The sequence below is a fragment of the Oratosquilla oratoria genome, chromosome 17 (assembly GCF_046742065.1).
Source record: "Oratosquilla oratoria isolate Oo_2021 chromosome 17, ASM4674206v1, whole genome shotgun sequence".
Classification (NCBI taxonomy): Eukaryota; Metazoa; Arthropoda; class Malacostraca; order Stomatopoda; family Squillidae; genus Oratosquilla; species Oratosquilla oratoria.
The window spans coordinates 19,242,452-19,266,405 of NC_134793.1; the positions used below are offsets into that span (position 1 = coordinate 19,242,452).

Consider the following 23,954-nt stretch of genomic DNA (forward strand, 5'->3'; position numbering starts at 1 on the left):
AAAGAATTTTTTCTACATCTTGTATACCTTCTGATTTGTGATGAGCAGGAAGAAAGAGAAAAAAAATTATTAGGTTCATAATATATCAATCTGAATGGATGAAATTAGCTTGAATGTCTAAAAAATCTAAATAAACTAGTTATTTCTGATCACATGGTTAATATGTGATGTCATCTGCCAAAACCGAACAATTAAAGCTGAACCCCATCCCAGTCCTGATCAAATGCATTGCAGTGATGCATATTTCACCATTGGACCCAACAGCTGAAACTGATTTACCCCCTCTGCTTAACTATACAATAACAAAATGTTTAAAAAAAAATACTTAGTTTCAAAGTATTTACACTTATAGAAAACACAGTACAAACTTCAAAGATGACAATAAAAGAAATCTGCAAATACTCTGGTTTCATATTCATCTTTCCAGTAATAAAACAAACAAAATTAATTATAAATAAATCTAATGGAACTTCAGAGTTGAAAATTTACCATCAGCTGTCTGTGGAAGCAGTGTCTGAATGATTTGTGACTGACCAACTTCATTGCGGTATAGAAAACACTGGAAGCAATAGAGCACAGCACAACGAAGAACAAATGGCTGTTTATCATTCACCATTGACATCAGCAGAACAACAATGGCTGGCCTGAAGAAAATGAGAAAGGAATATTACTATTTTTTCTAAATAGGTTGTGTCTGATCAAATGTTGAAGGATGTCCTGAACTGGTTTTTTGTTGCATATGAAGAAGTTGATAAAGTTCCCAGATGTATACTGTCAATAAAGACCATAAAGACAGATATTCATAACAATACCGTAAATGGTTCTTCAGTGGTATTCCCATCGCTAAATCGTAACAAAAATATAAGAAATCTTAATTACATCTAACCTTGGTGGACTAGAGGGAGCCATCACACTTGCAAAAAATTCTTGATTCATCTGATTTCCTCGTATCAAATCTGACACTGTGTTTATCGTGTCTGTGAGAATGTCTGCGGGGACGCCAGAGGCCATGAGCAAGGAGCAAAGAGCATGGAGGAGACCTGACTGATGCATGGCTTTCTGGCACGATGTCACAACCTGAGTTGTGTTGTGAGGGGACACCAAGGTCCTTACTAGCTGTAATAGAGCAACAAACAATTAAATTACTGGCTTACATACTTTTTTGTTATTCTCGGCAATTGTAATTGTTATTTTGAACTATGTGTTCTTTTCATTATCTGCACTCCATGTATATTGATTCAATGCCAAATAAACTTATTATTATTATTATTATTATTATTATCATAACACATGGAAAGAATGAGTGAAGAAAGACTAGTAAAAGAGGTATGGAAGGCAGATGTGGAGGGAGTGAACATGAGGGGACATCCTAGGATGAGGTGGATGGATGGGGTGAAGGGGGCTTTGGGGAAGAGGGGAATGTCTGTTGAGGAAGGATGGAAGAGGACAGAAGACAGGGGTGAATGGAGAATGGTTGTATATGGACAATGTTGTGATGCATGAGGTGGAATGGGTGGGGGGATGGGGGGTGAGGTAGTATGTGTGAGCAAAATTTGACGCAGCCCGAATGGATTTCTCCCCATCTTCTCCTTTTATGCATGGGGGGTCGCCTATTTAATGAAGCGGCCCGTTGTGGATGTGCTGTCTTGCGACACTGCTTCTGACCCAGGGCAATGGACAAGGTGCAGGGATGACCCGTCATCCAGGAGGTGCTAAGATAAGAGGGAGGGTGGAGGGGTGTGGAGTGTATTCAGGGATGGAATGGGTGGGAATGATTTTATGCCTTTTCCTTTTTGGCTACCTCCCTTGTAAGGGGGAAAAAGCCTTGGTATATGTATGTATGTATATATATATATATATATATATATATATATATATATATATATATGTATATATATATATATATATATACAGTATATATATTGGGGGCGGGCTTACTACACTGGGTATGTGTAATCTCAGTGAAGAAAGTGTGATGGATCAGAGTTGCACTTTGTTCAACTATACAAAGGGAGGGGATACCAGTATTAACTGAGTAGTTTTAGGGGGAACAGTCTGTTGTATGTGGCTGGGTATGTGTTAACTAAAAGAATTAGGATGGGAACAGAGGGAATAACTGGAGAAGAGCAGTGTGGGTTTAGGACAGATCACAGTGTGAAGTTTTTGATGAATTGTAATTATGTTTTTGGGGATTTCATGGACCTGGAGAACATATATGACAGGGTTGGTAGAAAGGCAACTGTTGTGTTGTTGATGTATGGAATAGGAATTCTATTGAAGATGGTCAATTTTTTTCTTACATTTGTAAGGGGGAAAAAGCCTTTGGTATATGTATGTACATTTAATTGTGCATGTGAGTGGGTCAGAAAAGAAGAGATGGAATTATTTGAGGTGACTATAGGGTATGTGTCATGGTTGTGTTATGGTCCCAAAGTTGTTCAATGTACATATGGATGGGGAGGTAAATGTTATATCAATAAATATTCCATAAATGAACTGTAATATAAACATACATATACCAAGGCTTTTTCCCCCTTAGAAGGGAGGTAGCCAAAAAGAAAAAGGCATAAAATCATTCCCAACCATTCCATCCCTAAATACACTCCATTCCCCTCCACCCTCCCTCCCATCTTAGCACCCCCTGGATGATGGGTCATCCCTGCACCTTGTCCACTGCCCTGGGTCAGAGGCAGTGTCGCAAGTCACAGCACATCCACAGCAAGGCCACTTCATTAAATCGGTGATGCCCCCCTCTCCATCTCCCCATGCATAAAAGGAGAAGACGGGGAGAAATCCCTTCGGGCTGCGTCAAATTTTGCTCACACATACTACCTCACCCCCCATCCCCCCACCCATTCCACCTCGCGCATCACAACATTATCCATATACAACCATTCTCCATTCACCCCTGTCTTCTGTCCTCTCCCGTCCTTCCTCAACAGACATTCCCCTTTTCCCCAATATATACATACATACAAATAATAGAATTATACAAACCTGCAACATGTAATGTATATTTGTAACTTTCTGTGCTGACCATCCTACTTCAGTGGAGTCCAAGGGAAATGTGAAAAATGACGTAAGCCTCTGTATGTAGCTACCTACGGAAGGACAAAAGATTAACATACATCATAGCTGACCCTATAATTATGACTAAACCAAGAACAAAATTAGTACAAAGTACCTCCTTTACATATTTTTTAATAATGTTTTTTTTGGGTATCTCCCTTGTATGGGGGCCTTTGGTATATGCATGCATAACTGACCCTATAATCATGACTAAACTAAGAACAAAATTAGTACAAACTACCTCCTTTACATTTTTTGAATAAGATATTCATTTTTCAAAGGCACCATAAAATGTTAAACCTTAACATGCTTTTTTCAATGATATCTGTAAATTCTATATTCTAAATGTTTTCATTTCTTTCTTGCTCATGAAAACCTATCAATCAACAAGGCCCTTATATATATATATATATATATATAATATATACATATTATATATATATATATATGTATATATATATATATATATATATATATATATATATACACATATATATACACATATATATATATATATATATATATATATATATATATATATATATATATATATATATATATATATATATATATGTACGTATATATATACATATATATATATATATATATATATATATATATATATATATATATATATATAAAATCCAATAATTTTGTTTCAATGTCTGATTAAGGAAAGGATTTGCTAACCTTCTTTAAAAAAAGTTTGGTTGGAGGGATTGTTTCTTAGGAGATTAAGCATGAGTATGAGGCAATCTTCTACCACCACTCCACCATCGGCAAAACCTTCATCTTTGACAATTTCAAATAGATGATCATATGCATTTTCAAAAGCTATAATTTTCTGCAAATTTGTGTTTCCTTTTGTAAGCTGAATTAGTAGTAGGAGTGTCTGGAAAAATACATAATATACTAATTAGTAGTTTCAAAACCTACCTCCAGCAACTCACATCTAATTACCATAAGGGTCAATACTAGCACTCACAATGTTCTTGATTTATGTAAATAACATGATGAAAGGAACAAGCCACACTAACATGTTTGCAGACTGCCACTACCATCCACCTACCACCCTTGTTTCCCTCTCATCTTAGTTCCTTCAGTCTCCTGCCCATTGCCTCGTCAGAAGTAATGCACCAAGACACAATACATCCACAGCAAGGCTGCTTCACTAAGTGGCTACCCCCCTCCACCTCTCTGTTCCCACATGCAGAAAATAAAGAAGACGGAGTCATGCAGGCCCTTTGGGCTGCATCAAAGTATCATTCATATGCAACCATTCTCCACTCACCCCTATCCCCTGCCTTCTCCTTTCCTTGTTCAACAGTCATTCCCCTCTTGCTCAAAGCCTCTTTCATCCCATCCATCCAACTCATGGATGAACTACTTGAAGAATAAATCGTGGTTGACAATCAATTTGGATTTAGAAAAGGAAAGTCTTGTGCGACCAACCTGTTAAGTTTTCATTCATGAGTGATTGATGTGCTGCATGAGAACTGGGTGGGTTGTGTATGTCTGGACTTGGAAAAGGATTTTGACAAGATACACACACACACATTCGTGAAAAGAAATCACAAACAACACGTGATTCACAAAATATGCAAGTATCCACTAGGAAAATGAGAACTTGCATATATACACACATACATGTGCACTCACACACACACATACACATGAAGAATAAAAAGTTCCTGTTCATACATCATTTCTAATAACTTCTCTACTGTCAGACAGTTGATCCATAAGTTTAGATACTCCACTTGGTACAACAAGAATAGCTTCTTGAAGTTCTTTAGGCCTGTAAAAGAGAATTATACCATTACAAACAACCTGAAATAGCTGGATGAATGTTTACAATTTACCCTATTTGCTACACAGTAGCTCCCCCTTAAATGAATAAAAATGTCCAGCAATCACCAGCACACAAATTATAGATAAAAGCAAAAGTTAAAGAACATAGGTTTAACCTTTTCACATTGAATCAATAAAATCCAATGACAGAAGCCAGCACATCCCATGAATGCAAAAAGGTTAAACACACATTATACTAGCACATATTTTCTCCCATTTCTTATTTGATGATATATATCTCACTAAGTTATCATGGAGTGCTTGTACACAAAAATGACTTAAGTCACCTGTTCTGTAGAAGATTGGTAAGAAGTTTGATCGTTGGATATCTGACTTTAAAATCAAATTCATCAAGAAGTTCTAACACAAGAGAAATATTTTCTTGTCGTTTAATAAATATTTCTGTGAACTGAACTCCTAGGTCTGATATTTGATTCTCTGGAGCAGCTCCCTCTTCTTCTTCTATGGGAATAGATATACAAATATTAAGTACTTGCAAGTCTCAAATTACTGAAACTAAGCAGAATCAGTTCACAAATTTACAAATATAAATACATCGAGTGACAAATATTATGTCATACCAGATTCTTCTGGGTAAACCTCAGATGATGTAACATTTGCGAGCGTCTCCAAAGCATAGTTGACTATTTCATGATCATTCCTGTCACTTTCCAACACCTTTAAGAGAATATATAAAATATGAAAATTTTTGTGCAGAAATTCAAGTACACTCCTAACCTTCAATATAATTCAAATACACATACAAGTTGCATTAAGTATACAGAAAGACAAATTGCATAAACACGGCAAAGGGAACATGGACTGGAAGTGAAGCATTTATTCCTGACGTTCTCAAAGGAAAGTCAATAGACAAAACGTCAGCAGTAAACGCCTCATTCCCAGTCCATGTTTCCTTTGCCATATTTATGCAACTTGTTAACACGGAAAGACAAATTCTTCAACCTGAACAAGTGTATCCATGCCATGTGCCCCAACATGTACTCTGTACTTGCGGGACATAGCTTTGAGTCCTCGACATCCATCTCTTCTGTCTTCTAATAATGTTGACGACTCCACACGATCTATTAGCTTCTCTACCTAAAATATGAAAAGAAACAACAAATTTCAAAGTTTAATAATGTTAATTTAGTTTCTTTGATTAATTGAGATGAAATGTCTGAGAAGTATGGTAGGGGTGACAAGGTTAGATAGAATGAGAAATGAGGAGGTAAGGAGGAGAACATGGGTGGAAAAGGAGATGGAAGATAGGGTTGATGAAAGAGTACTGGGATGGTTTGGGCACATGGAATGAATGAGTAAAGAATAGTAAAATAAGTGTGGAATACAAAGGTGGATGGAGTGAACTTGAGGGGATGACTGTGGATGAGATGAATGGATGGGACAAAAGAGGCACTGAGGAAAAGGGGGATGTCTATTGAGGAAGGAAGTGAGAAGGCAGATGATAGGGGTGAGTGGAGAATGGCTGTGTATGGATGATACTGTGATACATGTTACATGAGGGGACAGAGAGGAGGGGGTTGCAAATTAAATGAAACAGCTTTGCTATGGATGTGCTGTGTCATACTGCATTGCTCCTGAACTGGGGCAATGGGCGAGATGCAGGGATGACCTGTTATCCATGAGGAGCCAACAATACATGCACTCCTCCAGTCCTCCAACACTCTATCCTCCCTTAGACGAACATTAAATAACCTCACCAGGCAGTTCACCATCACTGTACCTGCCTTTTCCAGACACCCCACATGACACCCATCCAACCCAGGTGCTTTACCTGCTCTCATCATTCTAATAACTGCTTTCATCACATCTTTTCTCATTTCTGCCCTATTTTCCTCATCCATCACCATCATTTTCTTAGTGCCTCCCACTAAAACCACCATTCCCTCTCTGTCCTCCTCCACATTAAGCATACATACATACATATACCAAGGCTTTTTCCCCCTTCCAAGGGAGGTAGCCACAAAAGGAAAGGCATAAAAACACTCCCACCCATTTCATCCCTAAATACACTCCACACCCCTCCCACCCTTCCTCTCATCTGAGCACCTCCTGGATGACGGGTCATCCCTGAACCCTGCCCACCGCCCTGGGTCAGAAGCAGTGTCGCAAGACACAGTACATCCACAGCAAGGCCGCTTCATTTAATCGGCGACCCCCCCCTCTCCGTCCCCCTTTGCATATAAGGAGAGGACGGGGAGAAATCCCTTCGGGCTGCGTCAAAATTTACTCACACATACTACCCCACCCCGCCTATTCCTCCTCATGCAGTCACAACATCATCCATATACAACCATTCTCCACTCACCTCTGTCTTCCGTCCTCTCCCTTCCTTCCTCAACAGACATTCCCCTCTTCCCCAAAGCCCCCTTCACCCCATCCATCCACCTCATCCTAGGACGTCCCCTCATGTTCACTCCCTCCACATCTGCCTTCCATACCTCTTTTACTAGTCTTTCTTCACTCATTCTTTCCATGTGTCCAAAACCATCCTAATATTCTTTCATCAACCCTATCTCCCAAATCCTTTTTCACCCCTGTTCTCCTCCTCACCTCCTCATTTCTCACTCTATCCAGCCTAGTAACCCCCACCATACTTCTCAGACACCTCATCTCAAACACATTCAAACTCCTTCTCTCTTCTTCTCTTATGTTCCACGTTTCTGCCCCATACAGTGCTGTTGGCACAATCACTCCTTCATACAGTCTCCTCTTCGCATCCATTCCCATTAAGCGACTCCCTAAAATACTCTGCCCATCTTCCTCTCACAGCCGCCTCTTCCATTACCATCTCTCCATCTGCACGTTTTAACTTTTCTTTTCTACTTGATTTGCCTCCATTTCCTGTCTTATTTACTTCTAAAACATCTTTTTATTACTTTTAAAACTTTTCGTCATACTCTTCCCCCATTTTACATCTGCTCTTCTTTTTGCCTCCTTTATCTTGTTTTACTTCTCTCTCTTTTTTTACATCTCATATATTTCTCTTATCCTATTATGTAACCAGTCCATGAATGCTCATTTCTTCTCTTCTACAACCTTCTTTGTTTCATCATCCCATCACTCACTACACTTCCTTCTATTCCCTCCTATCATCCTTGTTCCACACACAATCTCTGCACACCTTGTTACTCCCTCCTTGAAACACTCTTATCCTTCTTCCACTCCTACCTTTAGTCTATCCTACGCCTCCTCCCACTCTTCTCTCAACTTCTTTCACTCCTCCTTTTTGTTCATATTCAAGCAGTTTACTTAGCACCCTCCTACCTTCTGTTCTTTTCTCTTTCTCCATTTCTTCTCCATTCTCAACCTACCTTCCACCAAAAAATTATCTGATATTCCCCCACTCTCTCCCCTAAGAACCTCCTTCCACTCCACCACATGCTTGCCTATCTCTTCACTTACTAGTATAGCCACCCCTTCCCTCCCTTGTCCTCTCCTCACTCCCAACATACTTCCAAACTCAATCTCACCCCTCCCTTTCAACTTTGTTTCACTCAATGCCAATACATCCATCTTTCTTCTCACAAACATACTGCCTATCTCTTCCCTATTACTCTCATTTGCACTACACCCCTATTACTCTCATCTGTACTACACCCCTATAACTCTCATCTGTACTACACCCACATACATTGAAAGACCCAAACCTTAGGGTTTCGATTGGAAAACTCCTAACAGACCCTCTAATACTTTGACTCTTTTTAGGAATTTACCCTTTAGGGCTACAGAGAGTAAGATGCCTTGTCCTATTCTCTGTCCCATTTGACTCACCTTTTACGACCCAAGTGGGAACACTCGGCAGCAGTATTCTTTCTCTCCTACGACAGGGTTTGGTGAAAATGGAAATATATATTCATAGAAGTGGTACAGGCCAGTGTTAAAAGTGGGGGACAGTCATAGTACAATAAAGTAGCATAATTTCGAACCCAGACAAAATGATGTGTGGCTCTAGTCTGTAGGAGTGCCCCTAAAGTATCAGCTTCATGCTACCGAGCAGATTTTTACCTCACAATATCATGCACCCAAAACACTATTACTATCATCATTGATAATAGTAATAATGTAATCTTGTATCTAGTGTCTTGCACTGCTTCTGACCCATGGCAATGGGCAAGATGCAGGAATAAGCCGTCATCTAGGAGGAGCCAAGATGAGAAGGAGGGAGGGGTGGTGGATGAGAGTGGAATGGGTGGCAGTGGAGTTATTCCGCTTGACTTTGGCTACCTCCCTGGTAAGGGGGAAAGATCACTTAGTATATGTACGTACTATTATCATTAGTGGTGTTATTATGATTATCATTTGTATGCCTTGACTTTTCATAGGAGAAAAATGCAAAGTGGGGGGTCCCTAGTTCCTTCATTCCATCTTCTATAACATGTACAGGATCACTGTAGCAGCGTTCTTCTCTCCCCCACCACTGGAGGGTCAGATAGTAATACAGTCATATAATTAGTAAAGAACAGGTTCAGGGGGACAGTATAAAGGAGGGACAGACAAATGACATGTGCCTGTGGTACATGTAGGTGCCCTTAGAACAGTTCCCAAAATGTTAACTGCAGACCACTATGCAGACACCCAAGTATAGTGGTTTCTAAAATACTACATATACATGGAGTAATTCACTGTAGTTAAAAAGACAAAAGAGAAATTCACACATTTTGGCAAAACTAACTAGATCTAATTTACTTTTGTTCTAACAAAACCTATGCAATGTTGTATCTTTCTGTATGGTTACACTTTATATAAAAATTTCTTACAAAAAAATCTTGAGGCTTTTTTGCTTCAGCTGGTGTACAATACATAGGCAGTGGAAAAGAAAACAAGATACAAATCGACCCTCTGCTTCCATTGTACTCATGTGAGATTTTAAAAGCTGAAAAAATAATATATATTAATAACATATCCAATTTTCATATTTTACATATCATGTGAGGCCACTTATTTCTTGTGTCAGATAACCAGACAATCTTAGTACTGATAATGGTGAGGCAGTTTGTCTGATATGATAGAGGAGTCACAACTAGTGGGAGGAGTGTCTGTGGAGAGCAAGGAAAAATCCAAATAATCTTTTACTGATGAAAGTGTTACAATGTTCTAAATGTTCAACAAGTCCCTTCAAAGTTGGCCTCCTAGATGGTTGACGTTTCCAACATCATTTCATTATCGTATATATATGTCTATAGGATATGTGCATGACTTTTCCATGAGATAACCTTTATGCAAAAGCAGGAAAAGCTTCTCTACAGATGGCTCTGAAGGATAGGAGTATGAAAAGCCATGGAATAAGAAGGTCTAGGAGTAAGACTCCAACCAAAACACTGGTAACTGGGTCATCAAATGTGTGTGGATATGGTACAAATGAGAGTAAATGGGAAGAAATCAGTAGTACATTTGTGAGAAGAGAGATGAAAGATGAATGTGTCAGCAATGAGATAAACTAAATTGAAAGGAATAGATAAATTGGACTAGAAGCATGGCAGATATAGTTTTGGGAGCAATAAAAGGGTGAGGGAAGGTAGGTAAGTGATGAGAGAGGCAAATACATGATGGAGTGGACTGAAGTATCTTCAAAGACAATGTGGACAATGGCTAAACTGGGATAGGAGTTCTGCATGTAAATGTATCCACGGAAGAGTTAGGATTATCATAGTATCTAGTAAATGGGCTATTAAGAGTAGAGGTAAATAGAGGGGAAGGGAAAGAGAGGTAGACATGTTAAAGGTGAGAAAATTAAATAAAAATTAAAAAGATATGGAATACCAGGCAAATCTGAACATATAGACCAAAGTGAAGAAGAAAAGAGGAACTGAAGTAGAGGAAGAATGAGTACTTTTCAAGGAGGAAGTGCTATGTAAAAAGAAAAAAAAAAAAATAATAATAATAATAATGCTGTGTGCAAAAAAAAAAAAGTGCTGTGAACAAAAAAAGTGATATGTGCAAAAAAAAGAAAAAAAAAGAAGTGTTGGATAGAGAGGATGGAGGGAACAAGAGCAGAAGCTGCAAACAATAGGACAAAGGTGATGGTGCTAGAAAAGACTTCAGAATATTGAAACTGAGTATTTATGCATTCATAATGTCTTTTTCAGTTTATATCCCCTTTTTCTGTTTTCACAGTTCTGGAATTCTTTACTTTAACCTCGCTTTGGACTGGACACCTTTGCTTTGCTTTTAGATTTTTTTTTATAAGATTTGTCCAGTTTTACAAAAGCACAGTTCTGTATTTCTTTTCAACTTTCAATAAACTTTCATAATACAATATTCCTTCTTAATTTTTTCTTGGAGTCTTTAAATGATGAATGCCAGTCTTAGCTTATGTTAAACTTGATCCATACCTAGGATGGGATGGATAAAAGAGTTTTGGGATGGTTTGGACACATGGAAAGAATGAGTGAAGAAAGACTAGTGAAAGAGGTGTGGAAGGCAGATGTGGAAGGAGTGAACATGGGGGGGCGACCTAGGATGAGATGGGTGGATGGGGTAAAAGGGGCTTTGGGGAAGAGGGGAATGTCTGTTGAGGAAGGACAGGAGAGGACAAAAGACAGGGGTGAATGGAGAATGGTTGTATATGATATGGATGATGTTGTGATCCATGAGGTGGAATGGGTGGGGGATGGAGGGTGAGGGATTGTGTGTGAGAAATAATTTGATGCAGCCCAAAGGGATTTCTCCCCCATCTTCTCCTTTTCGGCATGAGGTTGCTGATTTAATGAAGCGGCCTTGCTGTGGATGTGCTGTGTCTTGTAACACTGCTTCTGACCCAGGGCACTGAACAAGATGCAGGGATGACCCATCATCCAGGAGGTGCCAAGATAAGAGGGAGGGAAGAGGGTGGAGAGAAGCGGAGTGTGATGGGGATGGAACGGGTGGGAGTGTTTTTTATGTCTTTGTGTTTTTTGGCTACCTCCCTTATAAGGGGGAAAAGAGCCTTTGGTATATGTATTTTTTCTGCTTAATTTTTTTTTCTGGAACACTCAATTTCTTCAGTATGCATTTATCTACATGCAAGTCTATGAACAGAATGCTTTCATCACATAAAAAAATCTGAGTAGTTCTCTATTCGTAGTCATTCTGTGCAATGATATTGTTGAATTTGTTCTATACACAATATGTCCTCTCTACTTTCCAACTGAACCTTTTCATGGCCCAACTAATATATAAATATATCATAGGTCCAGTTGACCCAGTTTTATGTGTCAATCCAACACATTAATCATTTCTTCTCAAATCTGATACGTAACCTTTCACTGAGAATTCACAGTAGTAACAGATGTTCACTGTGTACAAAGAACTCGAAATGGTCAATTACATACATTTACCCACCCTAGTCTGTCATTACTAAGGCCTATTTGTTTTACATTTATTTCGCTTTCCCTGTGACTCGTAAGTGGAATGATGTGATGTTTTTCATTACAATAATCTCAATAAGGTTACTGCCGAAAACCTTGAGAATAATCGTATAACTTCAGACTTACAGTTTCTACTCCAGATATTTGTTTTTCTGGCTGTGGAGTGCCCAGTACACTTTGCGTTACGGACCTAAAGATATCCATACTCCATAGGTCAGTAATCTCTCCCTCTCACTCCATTCGTCTATCTCTATTTGTTTACGTACACGTACACGTAGCAGACGTTTCATTTGTGTAAATGTACATTTACCATATGCGTGTTCGATTCTCAAAACACAATTTTGTAAATAGTTTTCTTAAACATATATTTCGACAGTACTCTGTAAATTCGAAACATTATTCCATAATCTAAATTACATGTCAGATACTTAATTCTTTATTGATACGTCATAACATTACATTAGTAAGGTTTCCTTGCTCTTGTAATCGATTATATTACGATTCAATTTATACACAATTATAGTGTATGAATTATGTTAACAAAACAAAATACATAATAATTAACCCTCAAAGTGATACTGATAAAAAAAAAATCCGTTAGAATTTGTTCGACATTCGGTCAAGCCAGTAGCTACGGATCCCGTCTCGGAAATAAATACAAGAGGAACCGACAGGGTAAAAATTTCCATCAGCTGGTCTGGAAACATTTAGTAACAATAACAGAAGAATAAATGCAATACCTAATTGTTTTTCAACCCTGCCCTTATTACACAGTCAGCATCTCGTGAAACGCATTTCATATTTCGCGCCATGACGTCAATCCTAGAACGACTGTCAGCATAGATCAGCCCTAGCTTGGTGGAGGTGGCGCGCGCTGGCGATTCCGGTGGGCATGTATCCAAATGGATACACAGAATAAAAAATTAAAATAAAATATATGCGTGTGTTTTTTGTCCATTTAAAGTTACTATAATATAAATATAGGGTTCGTAGAGCCCTGCTAATACAAAATTAACGTAATTCAAAAATAAAAAATGACAACTATGAACAATTGAAAAAAACTTTGACAGAAAATCAAAGGATTGAGATTACGTGTTCCTGAGCCTAATATAAGAGGAACTTGGTAACAAAAAACATTATAACAATGACCTACATATGTCAATTCATCTCATACAAAACCTTTAAAACCTCAATTGTACAAAAAAAACTTCGTCCTGACTAAATGAAAATGGGTGATTTTGGAAATGATTTTTTATGTGTAATGTGTAAAAATAATGCATGTACTTATTTTTTTATGAAATTGTGTTTCTATGTGAAACATATATTCTTTGTATGAAATTGCACTTACATAGAGACGGAAGTGGAGTGTGAGAGGGGGAGGGGGGGATTGGTGCGTAGGCCTATGCACTGAGGGAGAGGAGGTAACCGGATGTGGAATTTAGAGGGGGAGGGGAAGACAGGATGTAATGACAGCACTCAAATCCCTATGAGGACCTTCTAAGCATTCAATAAATGTCTCTGGCGACGCAAAAAATATAAATAGGTGATGTTGCGAGCACTGTGCCACCTTGGCCCTCTCTCCTAGAACCCTCATTTACAGTCACGATGGTTATATTACTTTCATTTATTGTCACCGACGTATTATCACAACCACGTTGAAACTCATGAGAGTTTACATGCTGTGCTAACTCATCTTCAGTGTAGTATATAGTACGTTTCATTTTTGGTTTCGACAACCTAAAATGAAATTGAAAAAACTACACAATGACAATTCCTTCTCTATTATAGAGTTGTGTATACAATTATAGTGTTTTTTTCTACCTATACAATACAAAATGTTTGTTTCTAAGCTACCATGTGAAGATATATAATGATTTGACTTTTCCCATCCGATGTCAACAAGCGTAACGTAACCGGTGGGAACTGTGCCAATTGGATACACGCTACCTTATAGGGGCTATATTATATATCCAGATGGGGTAAAAACACCCTTAAAAGAAAAAATATAATCATTACTGATAACTCAAACAATAAAAGTTACCACATAAGCATTATTATGGACAAAAAAGCCCGCGAAATTTTAAGCGCGAAAAGTGTGTATCCAATTGGCACAGCTCCACCAATCTAGGGTACATTAGCCAGCGCCAGACTGTTTACGGAATAATGTTATGACATTTTACATATTTTAGACAAAATGCCTCGACGTTGCGTGGCAGCGAACTGTTCCCAACAAGATAGGTATTTATTTGAGTTCCCCAACCCACGGAGAAAGGGTTTGGGTCAAATTGAGAGGAGGAAGATTTCCGAACTTCGCCAGCAATGGACACTTTTCGTCAAGGCAAAACGGGACAAGTGGGAACCGTCAAACTCAAGCGTTTTGTGCTACAAACACTTCACAAAGAACTGTATCTTGAATCTGCAACAGTACAGTGCAGGTTTTTCCCAAAGGTATGGCTGCTTTTATGCAATATCGTTATGGTCTTGAGTCCATAAAATTAACTTGTGAATGGTGTACGAAAGTCAAGGGTAGGTCTACCACCTTTGCACTAGACACTGCCACTAGCATAAGTATTTATCATTTTGTATGTGGACCTACCCTTCTTGACTGTCAGGATGCTATGTACAATATAATACTTATTATGCTCATAATATATTCCAGCTAGGCTGGCTACCTCTAAGGGATACAGGTATTTCTCGTTTTATGTGTGTTCTTTGTGTGCGAATTCGCTAAGATGCGACATTGAAAATATTATAATTAGTTAAAATTGTGCGATCTGTTCGCTAAGATGCGATCTGCTCCAACCGCATTTCAAACAGTGCTACAGATGTGTAGTTCCGCTGTTCCGCTGACTGCCAACAGGCGACCGCGACCATGTTTACAGCCCTATCGTGTGTTTACAGTCACGGCCAGTCCAGCCAGTTTACTAGTTCGTCAAGATGGCCCCAAAACGTCCTTCATCTTCTCCTGTAACCGGCAGCGGCCCTCCAGCTAAGAAAATACAGCGCAAGTCGCTTACTCTGGCTAAGAAGATGGAAATTTTGAGCCGCTATGACCAAGGACAAAAAACTTCGGTCATATCACATGCCTTGGGATTGGGGGAGAGCACACTGAGACGCGTCCGAGACAATGCTGATAAAATACGAGCAACTGTAGAAGCTGGTTCGTCTAGGACATTACAGAGGTTCTACAGCAGGTCGTCCACCATGGAGAGGATGGAAAAAATGCTGGCGACTTGGATTCAACACCTGAACAAGACCAGCATTCCTGTTAGTTTGGCCATCATTCAGGAAAAAGTTAAAAGCCTCATTAACGACATCGAAGGAAATGATGGACTGAATACATCCTTCCAAGCAAGTTCTGGTTGGTTTGCAAAATTTAAGCTAAGACACGGGTTTCATAACATCAAAATGACAAGAGAAGCAGCATCAGCAGACATAGAATCGGCCAGGAAATTACCAGAGATGCTTAAGAAAACCTTACAAGAAGGACAATACTCATCCAAGCAAGTGTTCTATGTAGACGAGACCGGCCTTTACTGGAAGAAGATGCCAGCGAGGACGTACATCGCACAGGAGGAGAAGACAGCGCCTGGTTTTAAGGCCTCCAAGGACCGTCTGACATTGCTGCTGGGGTCCAACGCTGAAGGGGACTGCAGGCTGAAGCCAGTCCTTATCTATCACTCTCAGAACCCCAGAGCCCTTAAGGTGAGATTGGTTAAGGTAAATTTTTAGTCGTGCACTCCTTCGTGATATAGCAATAAAAAATTAATTATTAATTTTGTACATTATAATAGATCAACGTAATATGCGATTTTCATGGCGGAAATCAATACAAAAATGGCTAAAACCTATTTTCTAACGAACGAAGTCGCTGCGGTTGAATGATACGCCATGTTTGTTTTGATTGAACGCGAGGTCGAAGAAATGAAAGGAAGATAAATTAATCTAATCTAACCTAACCTTACCGAACCTAACCTATGTTTAGTAATTTGGTACCTCAAATTCTAAAGATCGTCCGGGTTGTCGTCGTCGTCACGGATGCTGACGACCTGATTATCATTGTACTTAGGGCAATTAACAGACGACGGCAGAACCCCGTGTTCTCTCATAAAGTCCAAGGAAGCCCTGTTGTCTGTAACAGCGCTTATTAACGTCACCTAGAGTTGGAGAACACCCGGTCCACAACGTGAAAGCTATCGTCAGATAGTGACTGGACTGACATGGCGTCTGGACCATATCCTAGCGGCTTCGTTCGATAGTAAATTTGCTTGTAGCAAGGTTTGTTGTTTTTTATTTCCGCCAAGAAAATCGCACATTACGTTCATGTATTATAATTTATAAAATTTATATTTAATTTTCTAATGCTATATCGCGTAGGTGTGCACAACTAAAATAATACCTTTTTTATTTACTATTTATTATGTAAAAAGAACTTGTGTAAAAATATTTAGCACGGTTAATTTATTAGGGTTTGCGATTTCTTTTGGGTTGGGAGTAGGTGGAATAGTTCTTATGGTTGTTATATAGTAAAATATTTAGCATAATAAATTAATCAGGGTTTGTGAAGTGTATGCAAGTGACATTACAAATGTTTAGGTCTGTGACACAAGATGAGTGGCTTATACATTTTCTTTGTTAAGAAAATGGAGCATGGCCACACCTTAATGCTCTGATAACTTGTGTGTTTCAGGGCTATGACCGGGCTTTCCTGCCAGTCCATTGGTACGCCAACAAGAAGGGCTGGGTGACTGGGGAAATATTCAGTGACTACTACAAGAACAAGTTGCACAGTGAGCTGAAAGCCTATTGCAACAAGGAAGGCATCCCCTTCAAGATCTTGTTGCTGGTAGACAATGCTCCCAATCATCCAGCCAGTCTTGAAAATCTCAGCAACAACATCAAGCTGGCCTTCCTGCCTCCAAACATGACTTCTCTGCTGCAGCCCTGTGACCAGGGGCTGATTCAAATGTTCAAGGCCTACTACCTGAGGTCTATGATGGCTGCTGCAGTAAAGAAAATGAATGAGGAGAACAAGACGCTGCGAGATTTCTGGAAGAATTTTACAATAAAGGATGCTGTAACTTTCATCAAACAGTCCTGGGATGAAGTGCCAACCAAATGTCTGAATGGTGTTTGGAAAAAACTGTGTCCTCAGTTTGTTCATTCCTTTGAAGGCTTCGCTGTAGATGACATCGTTTCAAAGGCAAACAAGGACACAATCAGCTATGCCCAGGATTTAGGCCTTGATGAAGTGGAGGAAGAGGACATTAATCAACTGCTTCAGTCACACAGACAAGAATTGAGCAATAAAGACCTGCTGGACATTGAAGCACAGAACAGGAGGGAAAGACAAGAAGCAGAAGTGGCGGCAGCAGCAGCGACAAACAAGGCTGAAAGAGGACGGATGCTCACAGCCAATGTAATCAATGAAGCATTGGGGAAAATAAAAGAAGGTTTTGCCATGCTGGAAGAACATGACCCCAATGTTGAACGAAGCACCACGATCACAAGAAAGTGTATGGACACACTTTTCTGCTACACTCAAATGCAGACTGAATTTCAAAAGAAAAAATGCCAATTTTTCAATAAACCGCCTGTGCAACCAGTAACAGAAAAAGAAAAGGAATTGGATGACCCTGAAACAGAAGTGAAAGTGGATGTGCCAGAGTTAAGTAGACAGCACAGACGAAGATGGCGAGTGACTTCGAGGGACTATGAGAAGTGAGGGAGCATCGTGTTAAATGTTAATGGGTGCTTTATTTACACTTTATTTACACCTTAGTGTTACATATAGGTTTAGAAAGATACATTTTTAGAACATGTTCACTTTATTAGTCAAATAAATGTTTTTCATACCAAAAAAAAAAAAAAAAATGCAAGTTTTGGGGGCCAAAACCCCATCCCCCCTATTCTTCACTGTTTCTTTTATATATATATATATATATATATATATATATATATATATACTGTACAGTATATATATCCTATTTCAGTTTGTGCGATGCCTGTAGGAACCCACATCTCGCACAAAACGAGAAATACCTGTACCCACCATAAAAAACTGTGAGCTAAGGGCTGTTTTAACTTTCAGGTTGATGCGGACAGATTCAGCAGTCCCAACAATCCATTTACCAGAGCCTGCTAAAGCTGATGCTATCACGTCTTGCACACCTTCACTTCATCATACAAATGATAATAGTGTTTGTAGGCTTACCCCACGGAGGTCTCAAAGAGCTTTCAAGAAGTGGGGAAATCTACATCTCATTGCTGATGCAGTGTCTGAGGAAGCATGTAATAATGAGTCAAGTGATGATCCTCCCACGGATGATTTGGTTCCAATGGAAAGGCCTGTTAAAAATCCTACACTGCCAATGGAATGTGAAGTGGCTCGGGTGAAGTCAAAAGGTATGATTTCATAATTTTCAAATTAAAAGTTATGCATTAGCAAACACTTTACATAAATAATTTTGTTTACATTGGCAGGGTTGAGGCGAGGAACAGTAAGGTCTACATGTCGCGGCGAAACGCGACAGACATATCAATACATCAAAATACCATAGGTTCCGATCAACACTGATTCAGTTGATAGAGATTGCAACGCTCCCTCCGGGTAAGCGATCATTTTTCCGCTGCTCCTTGTGTCAATGACACACAAACCGAAGGATGAGGGTTGGTACTGGACCGCAGATTAGTCGTCTGGTAGGACATGGGGATTGGGTAAGTGGGTCCTAGTCCACTTTTCCATTCTTGGTTGAAAGGAAACTCGATCTTTTCTCTGTATTTATTCTTCCAGAACTTCCATAAACTTCCCACACCAGGGAAGGGGGGGGGGGTGTTGCAAACTTGTGTTCCCTTTCAATAGTACATTTTACTCCAGGACTGGTTCCCTGTAAAATTTTATAACCCGTCTTCAGAAACACTACTACATCAATAAGAAACGACGTAGGGTAGCTGAAAGATTCGTGAGGCAGAATAAATCCTTACGAGACTATAGGGAGGTAACAAGAGGTTAATATGCCTCTTCCTGAAATATAACATAGGAAATGCCTCTTCAGAAATCTTTAAATTACCCTACTTAAAGTTTACAAATTATTTTATGTTAGGCTAGGTAGGTTAGGGCTAACCCCCTATACCGTAGTTATGTCATGACACCTTAAGACCTCAAAACTGACTATAAATGAGAATTGGGTTTGATACATATTTAAAAAATTATATAACCTAGTTATGAGAACGTAAAGGGTTATTCAAATACGTAGCAACACTCCAAGGGAGCTATTGCTAGCATTCGACTTGCATTCCCCTCTATCGTCTCATTCCCCTCACTCTTCTATTGGACAAGGGCTTCCCAATTAAATTTCTTTAAATGTTAATTAATGGTTCTGACTAACTCTTACCTTCGTGAAGGGATTATTTCGGATTATGATTTAGCAGCCTGGGTCGGCTGTCTTGAAGTTTTCGTGGCTTCTCCAATATGCCACGTAGATAGACTAGTTCAAAACAATGAGCCCTTTCTTTACCCTTCGTCCGATAGCGAGATTAGGACTTAATGTTTACGTAGTAACATTTTTTTTCATCATTTGTTAACGAATCCAGTTCTTTTTATGGATTTCTTTATAATTAATTCTAATCATTACAATAGTAAATTAAAAATATTAGAGCTGGATGATGAATCAATTTCTAAGTATTTCCAAAATTTTAAAGGGGTAACTTTTCCCCCTGACATAGCTTTTCCCTTGGGGAAAAATTGATTCATGTCCACTCTAATATCAAGCCCTTTCCGTCATGGGCTGGCATAACCTTTACTATGTGTCTGCTCCAGTGGAATATAGATCTTTGTCTAACCAACTCAGTCTAGCATACCAAAAAAAAATATTTTACTCTTGTAACAACATAAAAACATGGATATATTGGAGCACTTCAATGGGGACACTGCTTTCCTAGTAGCTTTGCCTGGCCTAATGCTGGGGTTGGATTGACTCCACTTACACAGGAGATCACGGCACTCTACCTCAAAAGAGCTTCTCCATTTAAGAAGACAAACTTGGCTCTTATCTAGGCATCCTAATGACTATCCGTCCAGACTTCCTTGCCAGAAACAACTCTTAAAAATTGAGTTTCAAAGGGGTTTGGAAAGGGGCGCACTCCATCCTAAGAAATGTACCAACCAGGTACCACAAGAGCAAGACTTAAGACAAGATCCATAATACCACTAAAACATTCACATTTATGAAAAGTTTCTGTGACACATTACAAAATTTCCATTGCAAGCTTCTTTCCTTCCAACTTAAACCTAGAGGAATATCTACTTTGACTAATCCTATGATACTACACAAAAGTTACAAGCAAGTACAAAAGTATAAAAGTACAAAAATAGTAAATCTTACAACTAGGAACAGATTTGATTCACCATCCTGCTAAGGGATGGTCCTGGGGTCTGGATTGCGGTGTCCCTGTTACAGTATTGAGGGGTCCACCTGCGGAGGGGTTGTATGGGTTGTGAGGTGCATGTGGTGTTGGTGTTCCTGGTGGTTGTGCGTTATTATGCATTTGTATTAAATGTTGCATTGTCCCCTGTAGATGAGACATCTCCCTGTCCATATTGTTAATCTGTTGTTTTAAATCCCTTACCTGTGAACACACTCCCTGGTGGGACTGTGTAAGGTTTTGTGTTTCTGTTACCGCTTGTTGGACCTCATTTTCCAATTGAATTAACTCCGTAAAGGAGTCATCCACATCATTAGGCATCATGTTTCCTAGTGCGCTTTAACCACTAAAAAAAATCTTAGAAAGGTGAACATCTAACATAAGACATATCTGTTCAATAACAATACTTGAGACATGCAAAGTATAAATCATGACAAAGATCAAGCTCAAGAAAAAAATAAAGAATTTTCTACTACTACACTATGTGACCATATTTACTGTAATTAGGTCTCGTGGGTAAGATGGAATCAATAGCATAAAGCTAAGGAATCCGAACACGCTGCCACCATTCTATCGCGGCGAAACGCGTCAGACATATCAATACATCAAAATACCATAGGTTCCGATCAACACTGATTCAGTTGATAGCGATTGCAACGCTCCCTCCGGGTAAGCGATCATTTTTCCGCTGCTCCTTGTGTCAATGACACACAAACCGAAGGATGAGGGTTGGTACTGGACCGCAGATTAGTCGTCTGGTAGGACATGGAGATTGGGTAAGCGGGTCCTAGTCCACTTGTCCATTCTTGGTTGAAAGGAAACTCGATCTTTTCTCTGTATTTATTCTTCCAGAACTTCCATAAACTTCCCACACCAGGGAAGGGGGGGGGGGTGTTGCAAACTTGTGTTCCCTTTCAATAGTACATTTTACTCCAGGACTGGTTCCCTGTAAAATTTTATAACCTGTCTTCAGAAACACTACTACTTCAATAAGAAACGGCGTAGGGTAGCTGAAAGATTCGTGAGGCAGAATAAATCCTTACGAGACTATAGGGAGGTAACAAGAGGTTAATATGCCTCTTCCTGAAATATAACATAGGAAACGCCTCTTCAGAAATCTTTAAATTACCCTACTTAAAGTTTACAAATTATTTTATGTTAGGCTAGGTAGGTTAGGGCTAACCCCCTATACCGTAGTTATATCATGACACCTTAAGACCTCAAAACTGACTATAAATGAGAATTGGGTTTGATACATATTTAAAAAATTATATAACCTAGTTATGAGAACGTAAAGGGTTATTCAAATACGTAGCAACACTCCAAGGGAGGTATTGCTAGCATTCGACTTGCATTCCCCTCTATCGTCTCATTCCCCTCACTCTTCTATTGGACAAGGGCTTCCCAATTAAATTTCTTTAAATGTTAATTAATGGTTCTGACTAACTCTTACCTTCGTGAAGGGATTATTTCGGATTATGATTTAGCAGCCTGGGTCGGCTGTCTTGAAGTTTTCGTGGCTTCTCCAATATGCCACGTAGCTAGACTAGTTTAAAACAATGAGCCCTTTCTTTACCCTTCGTCCGATAGCGAGATTAGGACTTAATGTTTACGTAGTAACATTTTTTTTCATCATTTGTTAACGAATCCAGTTCTTTTTATGGATTTCTTTATAATTAATTCTAATCATTACAATAGTAAATTAAAAATATTAGAGCTGGATGATGAATCAATTTCTAAGTATTTCCAAAATTTTAAAGGGGTAACTTTTCCCCCTGACATAGCTTTTCCCTTGGGGAAAAATTGATTCATGTCCACTCTAATATCAAGCCCTTTCCGTCATGGGCTGGCATAACCTTTACTATGTGTCTGCTCCAGTGGAATATAGATCTTTGTCTAACCAACTCAGTCTAGCATACCAAAAAAAAATATTTTACTCTTGTAACAACATAAAAACATGGATATATTGGAGCACTTCAATGGGGACACTGCTTTCCTAGTAGCTTTGCCTGGCCTAATGCTGGGGTTGGATTGACTCCACTTACACAGGAGATCACGGCACTCTACCTCAAAAGAGCTTCTCCATTTAAGAAGACAAACTTGGCTCTTATCTAGGCATCCTAATGACTATCCGTCCAGACTTCCTTGCCAGAAACAACTCTTAAAAATTGAGTTTCAAAGGGGTTTGGAAAGGGGCGCACTCCATCCTAAGAAATGTACCAACCAGGTACCACAAGAGCAAGACTTAAGACAAGATCCATAATACCACTAAAACATTCACATTTATGAAAAGTTTCTGTGACACATTACAAAATTTCCATTACAAACTTCTTTCCTTCCAACTTAAACCTAGAGGAATATCTACTTTGACTAATCCTATGATACTACACAAAAGTTACAAGCAAGTACAAAAGTATAAAAGTACAAAAACAGTAAATCTTACAACTAGGAACAGATTTGATTCACCATCCTGCTAAGGGATGGTCCTGGGGTCTGGATTGCGGTGTCCCTGTTACAGTATTGAGGGGTCCACCTGCGGAGGGATTGTATGGGTTGTGAGGTGCATGTGGTGTTGGTGTACCTGGTGGTTGTGCGTTATTATGCATTTGTATTAAATGTTGCATTGTCCCCTGTAAATGAGACATCTGCCTGTCCATATTGTTAATCTGTTGTTTTAAATCCCTTACCTGTGAACACACTCCTCCTGGTGGGACTGTGTAAGGTTTTGTGTTTCTGTTACCGCTTGTTGGACCTCATTTTCCAATTGAATTAACTCCGTAAAGGAGTCATCCACATCATTAGACATCATGTTTCCTAGTGCGCTTTAACCACTAAAAAAAATCTTAGAAAGGTGAACATCTAACATAAGACATATCTGTTCAATAACAATAGTTGAGACATGCAAAGTATAAATCATGACAAAGATCAAGCTCAAGAAAAAAATAAAGAATTTTCTACTACTACACTATGTGACCATATTTACTGTAATTAGGTCTCGTGGGTAAGATGGAATCAATAGCATAAAGCTAAGGAATCCGAACACGCTGCCACCATTCTATCGCGGCGAAACGCGACAGACATATCAATACATCAAAATACCATAGGTTCCGATCAACACTGATTCAGTTGATAGAGATTGCAACGCTCCCTCCGGGTAAGCGATCATTTTTCCGCTGCTCCTTGTGTCAATGACACACAAACCGAAGGATGAGGGTTGGTACTGGACCGCAGATTAGTCGTCTG

The 23,954-nt window shown here is 39.2% G+C and overlaps 2 protein-coding genes across 8 annotated transcripts in view; both read right to left on the bottom strand.

The window, feature by feature from the left end:
• p115 (General vesicular transport factor p115) overlaps window positions 1-12,569 on the bottom strand; it is a 33,063-nt gene extending 20,494 nt beyond the window's left edge. For 4 of the 5 annotated variants that reach the window (XM_076200585.1, XM_076200584.1, XM_076200587.1 and 1 more), the window contains exons 1-9: window positions 12,414-12,569; window positions 5,884-6,018; window positions 5,502-5,598; window positions 5,208-5,382; window positions 4,771-4,867; window positions 3,760-3,961; window positions 2,998-3,101; window positions 887-1,116; window positions 490-644 (exon numbers count right to left, since the gene is read on the bottom strand). In XM_076200585.1, coding sequence (XP_076056700.1) covers window positions 490-644; window positions 887-1,116; window positions 2,998-3,101; window positions 3,760-3,961; window positions 4,771-4,867; window positions 5,208-5,382; window positions 5,502-5,598; window positions 5,884-6,018; window positions 12,414-12,491 — 1,273 coding nt within the window. In that variant the 5' untranslated portion in view covers window positions 12,492-12,569. Of the gene's footprint in view, window positions 1-489; window positions 645-886; window positions 1,117-2,997; window positions 3,102-3,759; window positions 3,962-4,770; window positions 4,868-5,207; window positions 5,383-5,501; window positions 5,599-5,883; window positions 6,019-9,207; window positions 9,359-12,413 lie in introns of all 5 variants that reach the window. The other variant, XM_076200586.1, reaches the window with a different exon arrangement.
• Window positions 12,570-18,707: 6,138 nt separating this feature from the next.
• LOC143034481 (uncharacterized) lies at window positions 18,708-23,071 on the bottom strand. Of its 3 annotated transcripts, none has more exons than XR_012967249.1 (3): window positions 22,165-23,060; window positions 19,682-21,657; window positions 18,708-19,174 (listed from the first exon to the last, which is right to left on the bottom strand). XR_012967249.1 is itself a non-coding variant. In XM_076200590.1 (3 exons), exons 2-3 carry the CDS (start codon window positions 21,033-21,035, stop codon window positions 19,016-19,018), a joined length of 279 nt encoding a protein of 92 aa, XP_076056705.1. In that variant the 5' UTR covers window positions 21,036-21,657; window positions 22,165-23,071; the 3' UTR covers window positions 18,708-19,015. The 3 variants fall into 3 exon arrangements, 2 of the variants coding, with proteins under 2 accessions (XP_076056705.1, XP_076056704.1); XM_076200590.1 differs by having other exon boundaries at window positions 20,916-21,657; window positions 22,165-23,071; XM_076200589.1 differs by having other exon boundaries at window positions 18,708-21,657.
• Window positions 23,072-23,954: the final 883 nt, after the last annotated feature.

What these genes read in the sequence shown, in the direction of transcription:
- LOC143034481 (XM_076200589.1), bottom strand. Translation starts at nt 21,035, where the DNA reads ATGATGCCTAATGATGTGGATGACTCCTTTACGGAGTTAATTCAATTG.